At 40.3% G+C, this 25152-nt stretch overlaps 2 protein-coding genes across 2 annotated transcripts; one reads left to right on the top strand and one right to left on the bottom strand.

Annotated features, from left to right (window-relative positions):
• Window positions 1-594: 594 nt before the first annotated feature.
• Window positions 595-18049, bottom strand: cetn4 (centrin 4). Its single transcript, XM_036127298.1, has 5 exons — window positions 17946-18049; window positions 17604-17759; window positions 17397-17525; window positions 13898-14035; window positions 595-855 (listed from the first exon to the last, which is right to left on the bottom strand). The coding sequence occupies exons 1-5, from the start codon at window positions 17946-17948 to the stop codon at window positions 766-768; spliced, it is 516 nt and encodes a 171-aa protein (XP_035983191.1). The 5' UTR covers window positions 17949-18049; the 3' UTR covers window positions 595-765.
• Window positions 18050-18129: 80 nt separating this feature from the next.
• Window positions 18130-23448, top strand: bbs12 (Bardet-Biedl syndrome 12). Its single transcript, XM_012879211.3, is given in 3 exon segments — window positions 18130-18281; window positions 21343-22026; window positions 22029-23448. Coding segments are annotated over 2 exon segments (1848 nt in total). The 5' UTR covers window positions 18130-18281; window positions 21343-21366; the 3' UTR covers window positions 23217-23448.
• Window positions 23449-25152: the final 1704 nt, after the last annotated feature.

Below are 25152 nucleotides of genomic sequence, written 5' to 3'. Positions count from 1 at the left end.
GTTCCTTCGCCGTCTAGAATAAGTTATCACAACTTTCATAATCGGTGGCAAGCATCCACAAAATAATAGACAACTGTCTGACGGTTCGGAAAAACACGTCATGACATATCCTGTTTATTTAAGCAAGGTTCGATGTTTTGGACAAAACCAGACTTCCTTTCCATGTTACAATTAATCAGTAGGAGCATCTTTCCTATAAGACGATCAAAAGATGTAGGTAAAACAGATCTGTTCAGGCGATACCAACTTTAGAACCTCAAAGCGAGAGTCACTTTTACTAAGTTACTCATCTCAGGTTCACTCTGCTGATTTCTGTTTACAGTAACATAATTCAAATTAGTCAACATCAACTTAGTCATGTCTGTCTGCCTGTCTGTCCATTATTGGCATGCTGCGCTCTGCAAGCTGCACCATAGTGAATGCAATGCATTGAAATTACTTTCACTAACATCTTCACGGTCTTATAACCTGCTTCTGCATTTCAGCACCTCCGTCTGATTTCGAAAGTGAGTAAAAAAAAAAAAAGCTGGTTTCCAGCTGGGTTTCTTAAACTAACATTTCATGGTTAAAATAAACATGAGACAAACAGCTCTGATGAAATATTTTTATTTTTCTTGTAGAAAAGAAAATCTGTACAAAGATCCAGTATAATAAAAATACTTATTTACAAAGAAAACAAATCTTAGTCCCAGAAGAAGCTTGTTGGGACAAGGTGAGGTGTGAATCCTGAAAAGGCCCCGTTTATCACCCTAACACTCAGGAGCCTCAGTAGAGATTGGTCTTCTTCATTATCCGTAAAAACTCCTGTTCGTTGACTTCTCCGTCACCATCCTGGTCGGCTTCGTCGATCATTTCCTGTTAGGGTAACGGACAGAAACGTTATGCAGAAAATATTGTTATAAAACAAACAAAGCAATGATTAAATTAGTTTTTTTTTAACTGTTTATGGTATCAAATTAAAATGTTTTGAATTGCAAAATTACAGTTTATTACCCTTCACTCTACACAAGTATGATTATGAGCATAATGTTTTTAGGCTATTTAAGTGAGTACAGTGAGAGTTCCAGGGTTTTTGCACAAAAGCGCCCCCTCTGGCGACACGTTGACATGACACCAGGTTGTGCATGGGAGGAAAATCATCTGCCGCTGCGACTGCACGGGTCTTTTGTTTAGAGGCGTCATGTCTTCTCAGGTAAGAAAATTATAAATATTTAAGTTAGCCCGTGTTGTCTCGCTAATGCATCGATTACGGCAAAGAATCAAAATAGCGCAGCGCATCACACCCACGGCACGCACGCGGCCAGAAGATTCAACCCCAATCATGCTCATAAACTCAATAATCCAGCCTACAGAGACAACTGCGGTAAACAGAGAATACCTGATTTTTACTCAATGGGCAATTGTAAGGGCATGTATGGGAAAGAAAATAATATTAACTTCAAAACTGGCACAGTGCACCGTTAACGTTTCTGTTTTTCTTTCTATTGTTTCAAAACGTTTCTCGTGCAGCCCATAGAAAGGTTCACTTCCTATCCTACAAAAGCGACCGTCCAACATGCAGAAACAATATTAAAAAAAACTACCTGCAATTCTCAGACTAAAAGAGTTCCTGTGCAGTCTTTAGAAGTTGAGAATTTGCTTTTATCATTTTCCAGGTCTGGGTAAGTTTGGAGAAAATAAAAATCAGTATGGAAAAATGTTTGTTCATTTGCTACCAGACCACACAGAAAAAATAACTTGCGTTATATCCATTTGATTTATTATATGAGTCTAAAGGATATACTGCCAAATTCAAAAAAAAGTAAAAAAAAAAAAAAATGTTGCTTGATTTGAAAAAGCCCTTCAGATGAAGCGTGAAATGTCTTCAACAATGGAGCTGAGGTCCAGTTTTATTTTTTAACCTTTTTTGACGTCTAAAGGATGTTTTATTGAGAACAATGGCCAGATTATGTCCATTAAATCAGTTAGCCATCAGGATTGATGGCTAACTGTATTTCTGAGGCTAAAAAAACATTGTGAAGAATTCATCCGTCCTGTCACTAAAGACATTTCCTTTGAGGAGAGCCTGACCAATGATGGCCGCCTTAAAAGTACGTAAGGAACTTTGCAATTGGAAAAAGTAAAATTAAGGAGTAGACAGGACATAAGCAAACACACTTCAGGGTTTTTATGCCGATTGTTTCATTTTATTTCATTGTATTCATTCGCCCCACCTCAAACACTGGTCCATGGTTGTGGACCACTGATATAAAGGCCAAAACCTATTAAAGCTTAATAAATGCAGTGTCATTTAGTTTGAATTATATTTCAGTTACATTCTTCATTTGATTGTCAATATCATTCACTGACTGAATGCACTGCAATTTAAAATGATAATCCATAAATAGACATTAAGGTCAGTTTTTAGTCTCTAGAACACTTTGAAATAAAGCTGTGACTCTAAGCTAAAACACAAAGCACTAAAAGTAGGGCTGAAAGAGTCGGATTAATCAGTTATTAAAATAATTGTCAACTAATATAGTAACTCAATAATCAGCAACTGGAGTATACTGACTAAAACATGCCATCTGCTGAATGAATAACCTACTCAGCAGTAATTAAGCCAGAACTGTTCATAAATATATACATTTTGCATTTCAGACGGGGGAAAAAAAAAAAACAAAAAAAAAACAAACTTCTTTGTCTGTAAATATGCTCTATTCAGGACTCAAGCTTCACTTGGTTCAAAGTATATATATATATATATATATATATATATATATATATATATATATATATATATATATATATATATATATATATATATATATATATATATATATATATAACACTATTAAACACCTTTTGGCTCTTTAAGCCAACAACCCTCAATAAAAATCAGACTGTGTCTAATGCTACAAAAAGCAGCAGAGACTCCCTCCCCAAGGGACTGGCCCTCAAAGCAGGATGCCTTCTAAAACTTCTAGGCCACCACGCACCGAATTGCATTCACCCCGGATGCTCCGTCGCCACAACCAGACACAAAGGCAGAGGTTTGGCAGAGATGATAGGGAAAGTTAGGATGGGGATGACGCCATTTAAAGTGGTTTACTTTTAATGTGTTTTCATTGGTTTTTAAGGTTTGACTCAGAGCAAGACCAGGAGCTAACAGGCTAAGCTACCCGCAACCAATCCTGAAACGAAGCTATGCTGATGTGTTTTGGGTGTAATGTTTGAGGTTACAACAAACTTTATTTCCATAACTGTTTTATACACTGATGGGACATTAATGTTTTCTGGTCCGCTCATTACACCAAAATATATCTTAAAAGTTTTTGTTCAATAAGTCAAATGTCCGCTAGCATTAGCCGCCATTAGCCTCCCTAATAACCTGCCACTAACCCTAATTAAACGTAACTACCGTTTGTTTAAACATATTGCTTGATTCCGCTCTGCCATCGTCCGATAATACTACAAGGGTCTAGCCTCTTAAGTTAACAATTTGAGTCTTAATTATTTTCTGGAGAAATAATTACATTACTAAAAGATAGTGTCCTAAGGGTTATTGATTTTTTATGCAGCAAATTCTTATGAATGTTATTTCCTCAAATAATGTTTCATCTAATTCTGAGTTGCATTGTGAATGGGTTGAACACAAACCAAACGTTGTTCTAAAATGGTTAAGCTAATTTAACCTCATTCAAAATATTCCTTAAGATAAACTTTGGTTTTCTAACTTAGGTCTTCAATGAACTCTGGATTCACGGAATCATTCTTATGATGATGGTTTTCAACTATTTTTATTTGTCTTTTTGATATTTTGTGTACATAGTTCCTTAGTTACTTAAATCTTAATTTTACTTAGCATTTTTAGTTAAGTTTCACTAGCCTAGTAGAGAGGATTTGTTGATAGAAACGTATCGTCAATACAAGTAAACAACACGTTGGCCTCTGCCTCTCTGCTTGCTCGGACGCTTTTTTCTCTGCTCACTGTGCTATTTATGCAAGTATTTGATTCTATTGGCCCCTGTATTGTGGATATGCTAAATACCTCACTTTTAACTGGTGTCGTTCCTACCTTTTTTAAACATGCTGTTGTTAAACCTGTACTGAAAAAGCCCAGTTTGGACCCATTACAACCTAAGAGCTTCAGGCCAATATCCAAACTTCCATTTATTTCAAAAATTTTAGAAAAGGTTGTAGCTGAACAACTCACTACTTTCCTAGAGAACCATGGGCTGTTTGACAACTATCAGTCCGGTTTCCGTAAAAAACATTCCACAGAAACTGCATTGCTGAAAGTCTCGAGTGACATTCTGATGTCAGCTGACTCTAAGAAATATACAGTTCTGGTTCTCCTGGACCTTTCATCAGCTTTTGACACTGTTGACCATACAATAATGATAAATAGACTCCATGATTCGGTTGGGATGTCAGGTTCAGTTTTAAAATGGTTTTCATCTTACCTTTCTGGTAGAAGTTTTAGTGTTTACGTAAACCAAATCATGTCGGAAACAACGCAGTTGTCGTGTGGGGTACCTCAGGGTTCTGTCTTGGGACCCATCTTGTTCCTTTTATACATACTTCCACTAGGTCAGATAATCAGTAAATTCAGTGACATATCCTACCATCTGTATGCTGATGATATTCAACTTTATTGCTCATTTAAGGACACTGAATTTCATAAATTGTCTTCCTTAACTAACTGTCTGGCTAGTATTAAACAGTGGTTAAGTGACAACTTCTTGCTTCTAAATTCAGAGAAAACAGAAACACTAATTATCGCACCTGAATGTAAAATCCCTCAGATAAAGCAATATATTGCCGACTTAGGCTCGTCTGTTCAGCCGAGCCTCAGGAGCTTAGGTGTTGTGTTCGATACAGCAATGTCCTTGGAGAACCATTCCAAACAACTAGTTAGAAACTGTTATTTCCAACTAAGAAATATCTCCAAATTAAGACCATTGGTTTCAAAGGGTGAGTTGGAAATGATTATTCATGCTTTTATCTCCTCACGGTTGGACTATTGCAACAGTCTTTTTACATGCTTGAGCAAGAAGGAGCTAAACCGTCTTCAGGTTGTCCAGAACTCTGCTGCAAGGCTTTTAACTCACATAAACAAAAGAGATCACATTACCCCAGTATTAGCAGCTTTGCACTGGTTACCGGTCCAGTATAGAATCCAGTTCAAAATTATTGTCCTTACTTTTAAAGCCCTGCATGGTCTAGCTCCTCCCTACATTTCTGAGCTGATACAGCTCCATACTCCGACCCATAGTCTGAGGTCACTGGGCCAATTATTGTTAGTGGTCCCACGCACTTATTTTAAAACTAGAGGGGATCGCTCATTCCAGGCAGTGGCTCCGAGGCTGTGGAATGTTTTGCCTCTCTCTTTACGCTGCATGAATTCTGTTGCTTCTTTTAAAAAGCAACTAAAGACGCTGCTATTCAAGCAGGCTTTTAATTAGACGTGTGGGTTTTATGGTTTCGTTTGTATGTTTTTTTTTTTTTGTTTTTTTTTTGTTTTTTTTTTTTCATTTTGTTTTAAAATGCTGTTTAGTATTGCTGTATACTGTTTTTTGTATTTGTATTTTACTGTGAAGCACTTTGTGATTTTTATCTGAGAAAAGTGCTATATAAATAAATTTTACTTACTTACTTACTTACTCCCTGCTTGCTTGCATTTTCCTGCCTTTTACTTTTTATCTCCTTTTTATCTCTTTGCCAAAACCACAGAAAGTTGTATTTAGTTATTTTATTCATTTTCCTTTTATTTATTTTTGATTTTTATTTTGGAAAGATGCCTCCCTTCACCACAGTGAACCTTGACACACTTCTACAGAAGATCGCTGTTATAGAACAGAAGATATGCCGACTCGAACTAAATTATGATGTAAACGGCGCATATGTAAATGAAACAACCCTGCCTGCGACCACCAGCCCAGCAACTCACTGAACAAACAGATCCCTGAGGAAAATGAGAATCCCTGGACCACTCTGGGTGCAAGACCAAAGGATCAACGAACCCCGCACCTAGACAAAGGAAACTGGCCGATACTACAGAGAACTGTCCCATGACAAGTGAAACAACAGCGGGCTGTTCCCACAACAAATGATAGGAGTAAGCCTGCTGGAAATGTTGGAATTCCGTTACGAAACAGATTTGCTCCGCTCCAAAATGTGACCCAGGAGGATCTTGACATCAATCAGGAGGTACGTCAATGATTTTCGCTCCAAGACATCAGAGAAAAGACATGCCATAGGGCCAAGGACCCTGATATTATGCAATCGATCTGTAAGTGGGATTAAACATTTCTGTAACAAGAAAAACACAGAGGTGTTGATTTATAACGATTCGAACTGTGGCCTGGTGTCTGATATATCAGACATCCTTCCAAGGATCTTGAAAGAACGACCGACCTTGGAAAAACTCATAATACAAGCTGAAGCCATGGGCGACGTCCTCTGGATAAGAAAATCAGAAGTATTGAAAGAGGACTATATTCGTCTGTTGAACTTAGTTGATGGCCTTAATGTCAAGGTGTTTCTCAGTGGCCCTCAGGCGCCCGTTACTTGTGGAGACGAGACCTTCTCTAGAGTTCTGATGCTAAACAAATGGCTGGAAAAAAACATGCAAACAATCTTCACCAGCATAATGCAAACTGTAACCTTCATAGACAACTTTAACATCTTCTGGGAGAGGAGACATCTGCTCAACAGAGATGGTTTCTCTCTAAATAGGTCAGGTGCAAAACGGCTGATTTCAACCATCTTCTATTCTGTGAACCATGCACAATCAGCTTTGTTCCAAAACAAAGCTCGACCAGTGCCAAAACAAATGATAAGCCCAGTACAGCCCGAACAAGCCACGATAAAGATGGCCAGAAAGATGACACAGAAGGAGGCTACGTCAGAGCTACAGGAGGATTCATCCCGAATCTCAAAAGAGGACCAAAAACTTCCATCCCCACAAACACCGATCAAGACTGCACCCCCTTCCCCCTGATCTCCACAAAGCCCAGAGGTTCCTTTTCTTGATTTTTCTCATAACATGAACAAAGTCCTTAAGATTGGTCTACGGTTGACATCCTCTCCACATATTCTGAAAACTGCAGTTCTGTGACTAAATCAGCATCTTCCAAAGGACGCAGAGGTCCAGATCCTCCTCCTCCTCTACATATCACAGAACATGCCTGTCCTGAGGACCTTCAGATAACTTCCTTGTGATGTACACCGGGCCCTGGCCGCACGCTTATCAGACAAGACTGCTTCCAGCATCAGCCTGGGCCTCTTGACGGAGAATATGTAATATACGTTATGGTATGTGGCAGAAATAAGAAAAGCAAAAGGAAAACAAACAGGAATAATCAATCGTACTTAAAAGTCAAACTGTCAGATGCAACCTGCCACAGAGACACCATCAACCACCAAGTCATGTAAACTGGGTTTATTAAACATTAGATCTGTCAGGAAAATCCCTTTTAATTAATGACAATAATCTTGATGTAATGTTTTTAACAGAAACATGGCTGCATGAATTTACTGAAGCAGCTATACTGATGGAGTCGACACCTCCAAACTACAATTTTCTTTGTGAGAGCAGACAGCAAAGGAAAGGTGGAGGAGTGGCAACATTGTTTAATGATTTACTAAAGTGTAAAAAGGTGTTTTTGGGAAAATTTTACTCTTTTGAACATTTGGCTCTCCAGGTAAAAAGCCCGGTATGAACTATGTTTCTGAATGTTTACAGGTCTCCTAAGTCCACATCAAACTTTTTTTAATGATTTTAGTGACCTTCTGTCTGTGATATGTGTTGATTATGACTGTTTAATTATTGTGGGAGACTTCAACTTTCACATTGACAACCCTGAAGACAGAAGTGCAAAAGAACTGTGTGACACACTTAGAAACTTTGGTTTAACTCAGCATGTTAAACAACCAACACACAAACAGGGACATATTTTAGACTTGATCATCACTAAAGGTTTAAACATTTCTAACATCAATGTAACTGATGTTGCCATATCTGATCACTTGTCTGTTCATTTAGCCAAAGGGACATCATAAGAAAACGCACCTTTAAGGATATTGCCACGGAAACCTTCATTCAAGCTTACTCTGCTACTTCAACCTTCGGCTGCACCTCAGTAGATGAGCTAGTAGATAACTTTCATTCTAAAGTCTCAGACATCATTGACTGCATTGCTCCAGTTAAAGTGAAGGTTTTTTTCCGGGAAGAATAAATCTCCGTGGAGAAATGCTCCAGCAGTTAGAAGTGAAAAAAGGGAGTGTCGAAAAGCTGAACGCAGGTGGAGAAAGAACAGACAGCAGGTTCACTATGACATCTATAAAGAGAGACTTTACAGATATAACTTACAATTGAAAAATGCAAGAGAATCTTTCTTCTCAGAGATCCTCAAGAAAAACATTAATAATGCTCGTGTCTTTTTTTCCACAGTCAACAGATTAACAAATCCTCCTGTGTCAGTGGCTTCCAAACTCCACTCCACCAGGGCCTGCAATGAATTTGCTAACTTCTTTACTGAGAAAATCCTAAAAATTAGAGGATCAGTTTGTACATCCATACCAACTCTAGAACCAAAGCTGTATCCAACTGGAACTTATCCTGACAAAATGTCCCAATTCAGCCAAATAAACTCCAAAAGCTTAGAGCAGATCATTCAGCAGCTAATTCCAAAAAAAGTAAAAAACAAAGCAACTGGACTTGTTTTCCGTAGTTGAAGACGTGTCGCTTCCTCTCCCGGAAGATTTCTCAATTCAAAAAGTCTGGAGTAATGATGAGTAACAAGCTTTATACCATTACCCAACAAAGGCCTTGCAATGGCATAGATAACATGCAAATTCAAATCTAGAACTGGGTCGGCCTCTCTGGTACAGCTCTCCACTGGTTTAAATCCTACTTAAAGGACAGGGACTTTTTTGTATCAGTAGGTAACTTTACATGAGAGATTATAAAAATCACATCCGGGGTTCCCCAAGGGTCCATTCTAGGTCCCCTCCTTTTCAATATCTACATGCTCCCTCTTGCTCAGATAATAAAAAACAACATCATCAGCTACCATAACTATGCAGATGACACACAGCTTTACATCACCATGTCACCAGGTGACTATGGACCACTTAAGGCACTAAGTAAATGTTTAGAAGAAATCAATACGTGGATGTGCCGAAATTTTCTTCAATTGAATAAAAACAAAACTGAAGTAATAATCTTTGGACCAATAGAGGAGAGATCAAAAGTTAGCACACAGCTTCAGTCGCGTCAGCTAAAAACCACTGATCAGGCCCGAAACCTGGGTGTAGTGATGGACTCAGACCTGAACCTCCAAAAGCATCTAAAGACAATTACAAGGTCGGCTTTCTATCACCTGAAAAACATTTCTAGGATTAAAGGACTAATGTCTCAGCAGGATCTGGAAAAACTAATCCATGCATTAATTTTTAGTCGAATTGATTACTGCAACGGTGTTTTCACAGGTCTGCCTAAAAAGTGGATCAGACAGCTGCAGCTGATCCAGAACGCTGCTGCCTCACTAAGACTAAGAAAGTAGAGCACATCACCCCAGTCCTAAAGTCCCTTCACTGGCTCCCTGTATCTCAAAGAATAGACTTTAAAATCCTTCTGTTAGTTTATAAATCTCTGAATGGCCTAGCACCAAAATACATCACAGACTTGTTATCAGTGTATAAACCCTCCAGAGCACTCAGGTCTTCTGGCTCCAGCCTACTCTGCATACCCAAAACCTGAACCAAACACGGAGAAACAGCATTTAGTTCCTATGCTCCACTGATCTGGAACAAACTTCCAGAAAACTGTAAAAGTGCGGAAAGCCTGAGTTCCTTTAAATCAAGATTAAAAACACATTTGTTTAGGATTGCCTTCAACTGTTCTAGTTAACTGAAACACCACTAGTTTTTTTTTCATGTTATATTTTCTATCTACATTTTATTCCTACTTGCTTCTATTCTGTTTTATTTAGCTATATTTTAATCATGTAAAGCACTTTGCATTGTCTTTATACTGAATTGTGCTATATAAATAAACTTGCCTTGCCATACGACGGTGTTCTCTGGAGGTGCATTTATTTCTGTTAATAAATTCTTATACTTGAAGACAAGTTGTCACTCCTTTTATTCTATATGTGTGCAGTTTGCTCGAATCATCCTTACAACTATTGTCCGGTAAATATCAGCTGTTTGGCTGATATTCACTGGGCAATACCTAACAGACGATGGTCATTTGATAAAATATTAAATAACTTACAAACGTGTAACTGCACAACACAGCATTTTTTGGAACCTACAGATTAGACATGTGCAATCATTAAAACCATTAAATGCTAAATGGTTTGTACTTTTACAGCACTTTAACTAGTCCAACGACCCCAAAATGCTTCACACCACAGTCAGTCATTCACCCATTCACACCCTGATGGTGGTGAGCTATGTTAGTGGCCACAGCTGCTCTGGGGCAGACTGACAGAAGCGAGGCTGCCATACAATGGCGCCACCAGCCCTCTGACCACCGCCCGCAGGTGATTGAGGTGAAGTGCTCTCCCAAAGACAAAACGACTGAGATGGTTGGAGCGGGGAATCGAACTGGCAACCTGCCAATTTTGACCATAACCTTAAGGCTGGGAAATATATCGCAAATTTAAAAATATATCAATGAGATACAAGATGAGACTATATTGTTTATATCAAGATGGTCCATGTTGCGTTATAATCATACTTTTATACGTATTCCAGTAGGTTTCTTTTTCCAACAGTTTCTCATATTTATCTACAAATGTTTGCTAACAAATGTGCCTGTGAAACATTTAGGATAAAGCTTTTATTCAGAGATGCCTTTTTACAATTGCTTTATAAAAAAAAACAACAACCTTGAGATAAATATTGTATATTTGCATAAAAAAAAACCAAAAAAAAAAAAAAACAGAATCACTGACAAAACTCATTGGTTTGTGATCAGTGTGATCTGACTGGACAGATAAGGATCCAGGATTAACTAAGCTGGGCTGTTAGCCTGGAGCAGGCTAGCTGCATAGACTAATGGTGCCTGATGTGTTACTGCTATTGTGAAACGAAGTCCAGGTTTAATCCGGTTATCAGAAAAATCCCAACTTAATCCTCCATCTGGGTTTTGTGAAACAGCCCTCTGAGCAGGATTTCACCAGGTTACATGTGTTGCTGCAACAGGAGGGCTTCTGAGTCGTGCTTTCCCTGATTCTTCAGACCATACCGGGAGCTCGGCTTGGGCTGAAGGCGCCGGGTACAGATATGTGGAAAAAGTGACGAGCTTCTGTACACAGCATGGTAGAAACACCTTTTTTACCTGTAATTGACTGACAGTGATGTGCTCTATATGAATGCTTCTGTTCATCGTCGCTGGATGCTCAATGGATCGTACCATGGAGCACCGAGCTTCATTGCCATCTCTGGCCCCCTCACGCACTGTACGCTCTATGCTACGCTAACTAGATGTCCCATTACTATTACTGTGTACCTGTTGTCTCAGTCATTGGTAGTCATTGGGAGCGTAAGTCAGCCTGGCTGGCCTTTACGATGTGTCACTCAGCGGCAGAATTACCCATGATGCAGCAGCGCTTTTCTGCTACCACAACAGTCAGGATGCATACAGAGATTTTTGTTGCTTGGTGCCTTGGAAGGTTAAGAAAGGCGCACGTGAGTAAATTATGTATCCTCTGATTTTTTTATACAAAAGCGGCAAAAAAATAATTGTCCACTGTAGAGTTTGCTCGATTGCATGACATGTTTCACAGACTACAAAAAAAAATAAAAAATAACGTTTTTTTTTTTGGTTTTTTTTGCGTCACATCCGTGGTCATCCGATTGGTTGAAGAGGTAGAGCTGAGCTCTACCAGCTCAGCTCCTTACCAAACTGATAAGCAGAGCATACACCGCAAGTCAGTCTAGCTGGCCAGGCTAAGTCATTGATACTTAATTGTTTGCAAAAAAGTTTTTATGTCATGTTGTTAAAAAACAAATAAATACCACACTTCGATTGATGGATCTGCAGGTTGTTGTTCCCAAAGTAGGAACTGGACTAGGCAAGAAATCCTTCTGGTTATCGGCTCCTAATTCTGGGAATCAACAACAAGCTTGATCTTCAATGTAAAGCTCTGGTAATGCTGAATGACTTTAGAGCTCTATTGGAATCATTGCAGTCCATCACATTTATTGTTTGGTACCTGGATACCTGGTTAATATAGGCTCAATAAATAAGTTGAAAGCATCAACCAAGCGAAAACCGTGTTCTGACGCCACATAATTCTGTGTATGTTTCTGTGACATTTTAAAGTACAAACAGCACCAAGTGTCTATGGAAAGGTTTCTACTTAATTTCATGCAATGATTTAAATTTGCTTCCACTGGCTTTTCTGTGAACTACATCCAAATAAAATACTGACAGATCACCCAAACAACTTCCTTAACAAATACTGCGATACAACAGATTGAAGCAACTTAGTGTGTTGGTAACATTTTTATTTTCTAAAACTCGTGTTACAGTAAGAATTTAACTTCTAATGCTGGAAAGACCAAGAAAGGAATACCTGACCTGCTGGTAACAAATACTCTGAACGAACAATATAGTAAATTTAAAGATGAGTCAATCACCTGTGGCAAGTCTGCACCTTTAATGCAGATTTCCATTTTTCAGGGTGAGTTCTCGTGCACGGTGTGGAGGAATAAAATGTCAGAAATGAACTTACACGCACAAGTGGATCGCCCTGCATGCCACGCTGCATTAATGCAGTGATTCAAGCAAAAGGAGCTCCAACCTAGTATTAGGATCATTTACTGTACGGCACATAGACACTTTTGAGTGGGCACACAAATTTGGATGCAAAGTCAGATTTTTAATCAATCTTAGCAGCAAGTAGGAAATTTACTGTAAAAATCAACCCAAATCATTCTCATTTGTCACCTGGGATGGAAGTACCATTCCCTAAAAACAATCGGTCATCTCCATCAAAAATGACCTACTCAAGTTTTCCTCCTTTCAAAAGGTTACGGAGCACAACTACTTTGGTTCAGCGTGTAGCCCGTGTTTACTTCCTGGTTCCTGAGCCAATCATATGAGAGTTCACAGGGTAGCCAAAATAGAGCGCAGTATTTGGTATTTTATCTTGGCAAAAGAGCAGCAGCCTGGAAACATGGAAGCCAGTGAGAGAGGCGGACCAGAAATAGAACAGAATACAGCATAATATATCTATAATATATCTACATTTAAATTGTTTACTTTTAAATCACTGCTGCACTTTATACTGTAATTAAATTTTACTGCAATTTACAAGCTGTATGCAACGAAATTTCGTTTTGTACGCACTCTGTGCATACAAAATGACAAATAAAGATGTCTATGTTTAAGTCTATCCTGTGGAAGGGAAAATTCAGTCAAGTCCGTGGGAAGTGTGTTTGGCCGCATTTCACAGCAGCAACCAACCATTGAGGTCACTGCATTATGTTTGCGAAGTTCATGTATTCATATTATTTATGGCAGCAGGGCACAGAGAGAACCTAACTACTTAATGGAATCTGTTTAGTCGTAAAATCAACTACTTCCAGATTTCATTTTGTCTCACTTTTAATATTTTACAAACAGTGAAACATCTTCACTGGGGAAACTTTTATTTTGTCAGAGTAATATGCCATCCTCTTTGTGTTTTCTCCTCATTATTATTAGGAACATTGTGATAAGATTTTTATCTTAATATAATTTCACTGACGAGTTATTCACAGCCCAAACGTGGGTTTTTACACTGTAGGAATTTGTGGCTCAAGAAAACAAACCTCCCCCCTATAAAGTTATGTTTTACTAGAACCTATAAGATCAGACAGAAAATTTTGCAACAAAATGAAAGATGTGCAGTACCTGCAGCTCCTCGTCCGTCAGGGTTTCTCCCAGCTCCTTGGCAACTCTTTTGAGATTTTTGAAGGAGATTCTTCCTGTGCAGTCGTCATCGAACAGCCGGAAAGCCTTCATTATTTCCTCTTTGGTATCCTTCTCATTCTATTGGCATCACAGTAGACGGGAAACATGGGATTACTGTATGTACTGAAGCTCTTTGTAAACAGGTTAAAAACCACTGTTCAGGGCACTAACTGAGACAAACACCAAACATTTGGGATTTTGTTTGCAAAACTACAGCATTTAGAAAACAGAAATATAAAGACGACCATAGAGCACGACAGACGAGTGCTGAAACAACACCGCAGGGTTATTCAGTGATGTTAAGGCATTTTAACAAAGATCAAAGATGGCACAGTTATGATCCCTGCATTCAAACACACTGGACAACAGAACAGCACTTAGTCTTTTATAATATTTCACAATGCTGGGGCATTCGGAGAGGAATTATTCACCCTTCCTCTGAACAATCTCTAGATCAGGTTTCTCCAACCTTTCCAGGTCCTTTTAGCAGAATGAAAGTTGCAAGGAGCTATTTGTGTTTTGTAACGTTCATTTGACAGCATACTGTAATGTGAAAAAAAAAACAATTTAGTTTTTTCTCAAAGTTTACCAGCGGATTTATAAAATGCTGTTTAGCTCAACTAAAACGGGTTTGCCAGGAGGTAAATCTTAATAGACTAATCATGATTTTAATTCATGAACTCTTTGGGGAGCTACTTGGAAAGTGGTTGAGAGTTGCTCGTAGTTCACAAGCTACTGGTTGGAGGGCCCTGCTCTAGATCATCCAGACTCCTCGGTGCCCAGCTCACAGACGTGCTTAGGGGATTGAAGTCTGGGGACTGGGATGCACATGGAAGAATGTTGATTTTGTGTTTGATGAACGTTTTTCATCCAAGGCTGCTAGAAATTTTTTTTTTTATATATATATATATATATATATATATATATATATATATATATATATATATATATATATATATATATATATATATATATATATATATATATATATATATATATATATATATATATATATAGGCTGCACAGTGGCGCAGTGGGTAGTGCTGTTGCCTTGCAGCAAGAAGGTCCTGGGTTCAAGTACACCCCTGGTTCTTTCTGCATGGAGTTCGCATGTTCTCCCTGTGCATGCGTGGGTTCTCTCCGGGTACTCCGGCTTCCTCCCACAGTCCAAAAACATGACTGTTAGGTTAATTGGCTTCTCTAAATTGTCCTTAGGTGTGAGTGTGTGTGTGAATGGTTGTTTGTCCTGTTTGTCTCTCTGTGTTGCCCTGCGACAGACTGGCAACCTGTCCAGGGTGTACCCTGCCTCTCGCCCAGTGAACGCTGGAGATAGGCACCAGCAACCCCCGCGACCCCATGAGGGATTAAGCGGTTTGGAAAATGGATAGATAGATATATATATATATATATATATATATATATATATATATATATATATATATATATATATATATATATATATATATATATATATATATATATATATATATATATATATATATATATATAACGAATGTCATATATCAACATGGCATATTGTTTTTAATGTAATATTTGAAGTTCAGTATTGACAGAGGAAAGATGGAAATGAGAAAAATTACGATTTTTGGTAAATCAAAATATTGCCATTGCACGCTTTCCTAATGATAATGGCCCACTCGGAGGTCAAACTATTTCAATTAAGCCCTATTCGGAATTTTATCTTGCTAAAAGATCCCATGTCGAATCATTTTTCTTGCAGAGGCCACCAGATTTTTTTTTTACATGTTTTCTGGTCATGATGAAGGTGCTCTGACAAGGTTGCAAATACTCTTAAGGCTACGTTCACACTGCAGGCCTTAATGCTCAATTCCGATTTTTTTGTGAAATCGGATTTTTTGTGTGGTCGTTATATGCGACTTGTATGTGATCTCCTTTGTGAACTGAATTCATGCAACTTAAGTGTCCCGCATGCGCAGTTGAGGACACGATGATGTCACATGTAGCAAACGTGCTCACTGCGGAAGTAAACATGGATTATCATGATGACGCACATTTTGCGATCTTTAATTTGTTTTCTAACCGGAGCTTTCCCTCCATTGACTGCTCTCCATGTTAATTGTTGTCAGCCATGGGTGTCGTTTTTTTTCCCACTTCTGCATAGCAGGAAGCAGAATAGTGGCGTTTGTCGAGTATCGTGACGTACAGGTCGGATGAATGCGACCTGGCCGTAGAGACACAGGTCGCATTTGAAAAGGTCAGATACGTATCAGATTCAGGACCACATATCCAAGTGGCCTGGGTCGCATTTGAAAAAAGCCGATCTGTGTTGTTTAGACTGTCATGAAAAGATCAGATCCAGGTCGCATATGGGCAGAAAAAGTCGGAATTGGGTCACGTCAGGCTGCACTGTGAACGTAGCCTTAGTCTCATCTGACCAAAGCACATATAAATTCTCAACACACCTGCCGCCACATGTCTCCGTTTGAGATGGTAGGCTGGAAAAGGCTCTTCACTGACATGCCTCCCAAGCTGCTGGTTGGCATATAGATAAACTTTAATGGTTGATATGTTTAGGCCACTCTTTGCTAGCAGTCTGGAGGACATTGAGATCTATTTCTCTCACTCTGCTGAGTTCTCCTACTGTTCTCCAATTTGCATTGCTTGTTGTAATTTAAGCTTTTAACTTTATGTTCTCTGTCTTTTTTCTCTTCATAATAGGTACACCTGATCTGGTGTTCTGTTAGCTGTGACATCATCCAGGGAAGAGAGATCATCCTCTATTACCATCTAACATAGAAAGTACTCCTGGTTCAATGTGTGCTTCTTGTGCTTCTGTGCTTTCTGTGTCTCTGCTCTGTCTTCTCTAACCCCCAGTGGGTCGAGGCAGATGAGCGTTCATACTGAGCCTGGTTCTGGTGGAGGTTCTCCTCTCTGTTAAAGGGGAGTTTCCTCTCCACTGTCGCTTCATGCATGCTCAGTATGAGGGATTGCTGCAAAGCCATCAACAATGCAGACGACTGTCCACTGTGGCTCTACGCTCTTTCAGGAGGAGCGAATGTTGCTTGGAGAGACTTGATGCAACCTGCTGGGTTTCCTTAGAGAGGAAACTTTTTGACCAACCTGTATAATCTGATAGAACTTGACTTTGTAAAGTGCCTTGAGATGATTGATGCTATATAAATAAAACTGAATTGAAACAATGGATTTTGGAGTTTTCTTACCTTACCATCTTGCTCACTCACTGTGTGGTGGTATAATAACTTTTAAAATACTGGTGCACTATTGACGTTGCTTAAAAAATGTTTCCTAACATTTTTCTCCACTGAATAAATATTTGAATAAAGGCTGGAGATCATGCTTGTGCAATAAAATACTGATTTATTTTAAGCCTTTTTATCCATCCACTGAGCGTAAATTAATATGTTAACAGTATTTTTTCCTAGTGCTCAACACTCACCATTTTCTGGGCCATCATACTGAGAAAGTCCTCAAAATCAATAGTTCCAGAGCCATCTTTGACGAAATCTGCGACCATCTTCTTGATTTCCTCTTTCTTTGGTTCGAAGCCCAAAGCTCTCATGGCAACCTGTAGCAATTACAAACAGCCAATTAAAGCCAAGGTTCTGTTCGCTCCAGCGGCGTCTAGCCTTTAACAAAAACCCACCTTGAGTTCTTTCACGTCTATCGTTCCATTTCCATCCGTGTCAAACAGGTCAAACGCTTCCTTGATCTCCTGCCTCTGCTCCTCGGTCAACTCGGTTTTGGAGTGTGTCTTTTTCCTGGGGGCCGCGGATGGAGCTGGTTTCCGGTAACTTGAAGCCTGAAAAAAAGACGTTTGCAAAACAAAACGTGCCGCATTGTTGCTTCATTTCTACAATCGAGCTAGCTAGCAAAAGCGCTAATTAGACGACACAAAAAGCAAAGCCATTCAGACGAAAATGAACAAAAAAAAAAACCGTCGTGAATAGAACAGACATGGCAGATTAAACACTTTCACGCAGTTTACCATTTCAAAAGCCGAATCCACCAGAGGGGGGGGAAGTAACTTCAGTGTTGTGTTTGCTAGTGGATGTCAACAAAACATGCAGCAAGCCAACAACGGTTGTAATTATAACTGACACATCCGACAGCCAATAAAACGCAGGGAAAAAAGGAATGTGGTTATGTCAGCCAATCCGAACACAACACAGGCGGGCTAGAAATTTCTCCACCAATCGCGTTCAGCCATTTTTTTGTTGCCCAGCAACTAGGGCACACAACGCATGCGCATTGTTCAAAACCAAATCCCACACGTCCGGGAGAAGAGCTTACTAACAAACCGTTCAGACTGTTGAAAATAAAGGTAACGGCTCGTTTCCGCAAATAACGTTTGAACTGTTATATTTTCAGAAAAAAACTGTTTTACTGTATTTGTGATAAAACGCAGCTAATTTAATAAACAATGCTATTAAAGTGTTAGCCTGCACGCTGCGCCTTGCATCTGTAAAAGATGTGCCATAAATATAAAGTAGGCCTACTTTTATTTATACTTTAAAAATCTGCAAATTTGAGTATGATAAACAATGGAATTTGAGCATTACATGTGTGTTGGTAACCCAAAGTGAGTATTTCTAGTTTTTATTTAATATTTTTTTATCAGATTCAATCACAGGATTGTTATCAATGGAACAAGTTGTAGTCCGATCAAGCAAACAAATAGATTTTGGACTCAATAAACCAAACAAAGTTTTGCATTGTTGCATCTCTGCATCTCAGCTTTACCTTTTGAGGCATTTGTTTTCATAAACCAAATTTACCAAAACTACTTTGAATGTAGAGAAAGAGAATGGCAGCCCTGTATAATCAGACTGTAGAAATGTTTTCTTCATCTAATAATTTTTATGTTTCGATGGCATGACACTAATCAGCTAACCTGGCAGATGGATTTCGTCCTGCAGAGCTCCACGGATCGCTCCATTGGAGATGTATTTCAGAAGGAAGGGCTTTATCAATAATCCTTGCATATGATTGGATAAACTGCTTGTCCATCATCTTTACTGACGGGCTACAAGCTCTTGCCAAATCCGCTTGGGAGAAGGGCGGAAACATTGTTTCCACCAACAAAAGCCTTCAAAGCCGTTCTCTGGTGTTCTTTTGAAGAATTAACATTCGGTAGATTGGACAACGTTGATGAAATAGCAGAATCAGTGTTATTGCTTGCTTCCTCGCTGCGAGCCACCATTGTTGTCTGAATCCAAACGGTCGCGTCTCTGATACGTCACATCGACAAAAATCCCGCCCGGCGATCCTGATTGGCTCGTCCGTTTTATGTGGTGTTGAAATCCCTCCCAACGGCAGCGAGTCCAGACGGATGTGTTGACGCCGTGTGGAGCTCGGCGAAACGACATCCATCTGCTGAGAGTAAGGTTACCAAACAGCTGCTCCAGCATCGTCTTCTCTGCCTAATGCTAATAATATTAATAATCTTTACTTGTCATTGCAGCCAACATTTCAATGAAACGTGTCCTCTGCTTTAACCCGTCCCTTAGGGAGCAGTCAGCTGCCACTGCAGGGCCCCCTGGGAGTATTCTGGGGCTAAGGGTCTTGCTCAGGGACCCAGAGTTACAGTCTGTGGGATTCGAACCCTGAACAAAAGCGCATTGCTCTAACGACTAGACCACCACTCCCCCACTATCTATCCCTGAATCAAACTTTCTTCCTATTCATAGATGTGGATCCTTCTCTCTCTCTCTCTGTTCCTTTTTAGTCCACTGGCATTTGCTTCCTTCTCTTTAGTTCAGTGGTCTCAAATCCTTAAGGAACAGTGTACTGCAACTTTTACACGTGTCCCTTGCCCTACACACCTGGATCAAATGGCTGAACTACCACACTAGCATGCAGTCCAGGGGTCATATTTATAAAACTTTGCGTAGAATCCGTACTAAGAGTGTACAACACCAAAAAAAAACACTTCCTTTATAGTCACAGCTGTATCTGAACGTTTGGTACCAGGTTCTGCCTCGTGTTCAGCCCTCTACACACCCAGATTCAACCTTAAATGGTCAATGTAAAGCACCTCATGAACATTAATGCGTATTAAAAATAGGTCAGCTGATCTTTTTTTGTTGTATGGGTGAAACGGCAACCCCGGAGAAAAAGCAAAGAAACAGAAAAAAATTCAAAGAGAAGTTTATCAAATGTGAAAATCAGAGTTAAAAGCACAGATGTCCACGTTTAAAACAACTTGTTAAACATGATTGCTGTAATGAGCGCTGGATGTCGTGCAGCTTGAACGTGTGAAAGGAATCATGATGCTGTTTGGTTGCAATTCACCACTCTACCGTGGTAAAGTGCGTACACAAGCTTCAGAAATGAGACCCCTGGACTCCATTGGTCTAATTATAGCTCCTGTTCCTTGACCTTTCATGGTGTCAACAGTAAGAACTCTGTTGTGGGGAGCAAAGGAGCTTCGGACTGCTGTGCCGACAGACCTATTTGGATGCAGCCCAGCTCTGCAAAGCTCTGCTAATGAGTTTAGATTGGAGTCAGGTGTATTGAAGCAGAGACTCATCTAAAAGGTGCAAGACACTGGCCCATAGGCCTGGAGTTTGAGACCACTGGTTTAGTTCCTCCTACACTATGACTCCTGACATTCGTCTTTTACTGCTTATGTTGTGCATTGTCTCTTTTTAAGGAATGAGGCTCTTCAATTTTCTACCCTGATGCTTTAATGAGTTCCTTGATGTTCCTGCATGTTTCCGTTTTACAATTTCTCTGTTTTGTTGCCAGATACAACAGCTCTGAGGTCTGAAACCACTTTTTTTAAACTCCTGATTCACTTTTCTATTTAGACTTGTTTTTGAAATGCAGAGCAAAGTGAGTTCATCATCCTTTCCGTTACTTGAGCTGAAAAAAAATGATCAGCCAGGGGCTTTACCGTGATTGTTTGTTGTAGTCAATATTTCGCTAGGCAAATCCGACATTAGTTGGCTGCATTCATTTGGTAGATTTACTCATTCAACCTTCCTTATGCTAATTTATTTTACTATTTGGTGTCATTTAAGTACTAGATGTCATTTCAGTGGTTCCCTTGTGTTGAAGAGTAAAAACACCCATTGTAATGTATGCTGAAGCTGTGGAAACATAGTATCCTCTGCTGCATAATGCTGATAAAATCATTTCTTAAGATTTTTTTCCATAGATAGAACAAATCTTCATCTTTAACTGTTTTTTTAAATCTTTTGATAGCTATGATGGGAGATAGAAAAAACAATGTAACACTTGTTCATTGCCAGTTTTTGTCTTCATTATGTCTTAGCCAGAGTGGCCAAAGAAATTTCACCACTTTAACAAGCGGTGACAATAAAGAATCTTTGAAACTGTGTTGACATCAAGTCTTTCTGCTTCTTTTGTTTCTCCCTCAGTCTGGGTAATGCTGCAGAAGCGTAATGATGAACAGTCGACAACATGTTGGACTCCAGAAAGTCTCGGCGCTGGCAGGAACGTTGCGGTCCTCCGTCGGCCCCGTTAAAAGCTACAAGTTCATCCTAGATGAAGCGAGTGGGGAGTCGGTTCTCGTGTGCTCGTGCTTTCGTATCATTGAGAACCTGGAGCCCAGATGCTCGGTGGGTCAGCTGGTTCACGAGACCGTCCGAGCCCATCACAAAGGGTACCGCACGGGGTCGGGATGCTTGCTGTTCATCGCCGGAGCGTGGAGCCGTGCTGCTTTGGCCTGCCTCCAGAGAGGGATTTCAGTTAAACACATCATCGCAGCCATGTCTGAGGGGATTGATATTTGCCGGAACGTTTGCACGAAATCCTCAGTTTCATTGAAGGACCTCGCAGGAATGGGGAAACGCACTGCCGCACCTCCGCGTTTAGGACTTCAGCGGTCAGAGAAACCCATCACTGGGGCATCCCGAGAGTCAGCGAAGGTTCATGAAAAGTGTCTAAACGCCAGAGGACAGAGAAAGGTTAGGCTCAGTAGACATTTCTGTGAGACGGATGATGACGTCTCACAGCTCCCAGACGTAGCTGTCATCGCTGAGTCTTTGAGCCACGGTTGTGAGAGCGCTATGAAATTAGCCGCTGAAGCTGCTCAGATGCTGCTAAAGACGAACGAGCGACGCACGTGGGGGATCCCTCGTTTGACGTCTCCAAAGTGACGACCTGCGCTCTTCCCGGGTTACCAGAGGAGTGCGCGTGTGTCGTTGACGGCTGCGTTCTTCTTCTATCTGACGAACGGGCTGCGGTCGCCCACGTGCTAAAACATCGACCCCTGAAGGTTGCTCTTGTTACCGGAGATCTGTCACAGACCTACCGCCATCTTGGCTTCAAAGGCCTCCCGGCGGCCCGTGTGCGTGAGCGCCTGGATTCGTCAGCTTGCGGCGAAGCGGATGAATGGATGGAAAAAGTGTTGAAGCTACTTTTGGACCTGGAAGTGAAGCTGATACTGACTTCCGGCCTCGCCAGCCAGAAGGTCATCCAGCACTGCTGCCAAAATAACGTCCTCGTGGTGGAACAAGTCAGCTCTTCGGTTCTGGGGATCATCGCCGGTTCTACTGGAGCCGTCCCAGTGGGCTACGCCACGCAGTTAACCGAGCCTTGTGTCGGCAGTGGCGTTACCCTGGAGATTTGGAGGGACCTCAGCGGCTGCGAGAGGACGCCTTTAACAGCGGTGAACATTTCCACCGGCGGGACGGGTGGACCGGTCACAGCGGTCATAACGAGCCGCATACGTGGCAAGCTGCAGGCGCTGGAGGACCAGTTCTGGGCCTGTGCTCACCGTTTACACCATGCACTGAAAGACGGAGCGCTGCTGCCTGGTGCTGGAGCCACAGAGGCGCTTTGCGTTCGTCAGCTTCAAAAGCAAGCAGAGTGCCGCGGCGTGGAAGACAAAGGCAAAACTGGGTCAGCAGCTGAGCTCTACAGAGGTCTGGTGTTACAGCTCATGGCAGAAGGTCTAATGGATTACATGGCGGCCGTGATGGTCAACGCCGGGAGGTTCTCTGCAGCCGAGGCCAGGAATTTTGTCAGCGAGAACCTGCGTGACTTTCACAGCGACGAGATCGACGCAGGGAAGTGTTTGCAAGTTGTTTTGGAGAGCGGCAGAGAGGATGGCGTTTTCTCTGCAGCGAAACCAGACGAAGCGCCGACTGTGAAAATCTATGATAACCTGAGCGTGAAGCAGGAAGCGTGGACGAGAGCATTAGACCTCGTTTTCCTAGTTCTGCAGACTGACGCAGAGATCATCACAGGAACTGGCCCAGAAACTGAGAGCAATCTGATGCATTTATGATTGTTCCATAAAAACACAACACCGTTATTTTTTTATTGGCTTTATAGCTTTTACAATTTGCATTAAAGTTTTTTTATATATATAATTACGAGTTTTCTTGTCATCGTTCAAATGATTTATAACATTTATTACAATTTCTCTACCACCAGGGGGAGACGTATACATGGGAAATGAATCTTTTGAAACCCTTTCTAAGTTACTTTTTTTCCCATTTTAAGTAGCCACATAATCACAATAAACTTTCATTATTGACTTGTTGTTAATTATTTCTTTAACAAAAGTCCAGGGGAAAAAAATGTTTGGTTAAATCTCACCTACTAAACATTGACACTCACTGAAAGCAGTCCTTCACCAGATCTTTGCTCTGGTTAACCCAAAAATAAGGCTTTCTGGAGAACATTAGCTGATGGAAAAATATTTAGAATAGTCGAATAAAATATATATATACTAAACTAAACACATTTGCAGAGCCGGGCTTAAAGGAAAAGAGCTTGAACGGGCTCTAGCATGACGGTGGGCTGTATGCAGAATTTCCTTTATGTGCTCTTGTATGTCAGAGGTTTTCGGTGGCGATGACATGTGTGAACTTCCGTTTCCTCTGTGAGAGCCTCCCGTGTGCTAAAAGTAGTTCAGTGAAATAAAAAGCTTCCCCAGCTCGACCGGGGCATCGCTCTGCGGTGGCAGTGACGAAGGAGGAGTGTGACACGGCAACCACAGCGCAACCAGGGGGAAACTGGAATGGCACGGTGACAGACCTGACCAGGAGTTCAGGGCTGTATAGTAACAGCATCCTGCCACTAATTGTCAGCTTTTTCACAACACATTAAAAAAAAAACAGAAATGTCCATAAAGAGAAAAAGTGATGCAGAATGATGAGAGTCTAAAGTGTAACTGACCCCCATATCAACTTTTCTTCTCAGATAAACTGTATATACTCGGCCTAATGGTGCTATGTCTCTGTTACTGTGCATTTTATATTTCTATGTGAACTTTAAATTCAATTCTGAAATCAAAAGTGTCATCTATACTCGTGCAACCGGCCCTTTTAGTAATTTCATGATGCCAAAGTGACCCAATGTACAAATGAGATCAGCCCTGGTCTGAGGTATGTCATTATTTAGTTAAGCTGTAGTTCTTCATCCTATAAAGGCCCTCAGTGGGAGTTGTAGTTCCAGCAACACTAATATTCCAGTACTGCAGTACTAATTTTTATATTTGTGGGTTGTTGTGTTTATTTTTTACATGTGCTGCATTAGTTTCACTCTACAGTTAGGTCCAGAATTATTCATACCCTTGGCAAATTTAGATTTACAATTTTATTTTTAGTCTAGATTTGACTTTCTAACTGGGAATGTGTGAAGGATATCTGTCTAAAGAAAAAAAAACATGTAAAAGGTTTTTATTTACCTTTTATGAAAAAAGTAATTTTGAAAATTACTTATACACTTCTCAATAAATCTTCTGTATATCAGCATTCTCAGTCTTTATTTTTGCAGGTTCCCACTGGTGTTCCCACAAATTATTTTTGATGATGAACCGTTTTTGAGGTTGGAAGGCCTCCAGGCCATCACCCCAATCTTTGGATCCCTCCCCAGATTTCCTATCGAGTCAAGTCAGAACTCAGCTAATCCAAAACTTTGACATTATTCCAGCCAGAAGAAACATCTTATTTAAATTAAAAAGTTACTTGGAACCTAAATAATCAATTTAGGCTTGAAGTGTAACTATATTAACTGTATTAACACTTTTCATTTTATTAAATATAATGAACAATAGATGTTGTACAGTGCTCTAGAAGTAGTGTGTATAATTAAGTGCTGTTTTATTGTTTTATTGGGTTTAACTGGAGCTGTGTTCTTCAAAATTATCTGAGTATTGTAGACAGATATTTTTTGCAGACCATTCCACCAGAATCACAGCAGCCTAATTTGGATTT

This window comes from Fundulus heteroclitus, chromosome 23 (genome assembly GCF_011125445.2).
Source record: "Fundulus heteroclitus isolate FHET01 chromosome 23, MU-UCD_Fhet_4.1, whole genome shotgun sequence".
Classification (NCBI taxonomy): domain Eukaryota; kingdom Metazoa; phylum Chordata; class Actinopteri; order Cyprinodontiformes; family Fundulidae; genus Fundulus; species Fundulus heteroclitus.
The sequence above is the reverse complement of the archived record's forward strand: the minus strand, read 5'-3'. Positions and strand labels throughout refer to the sequence as shown.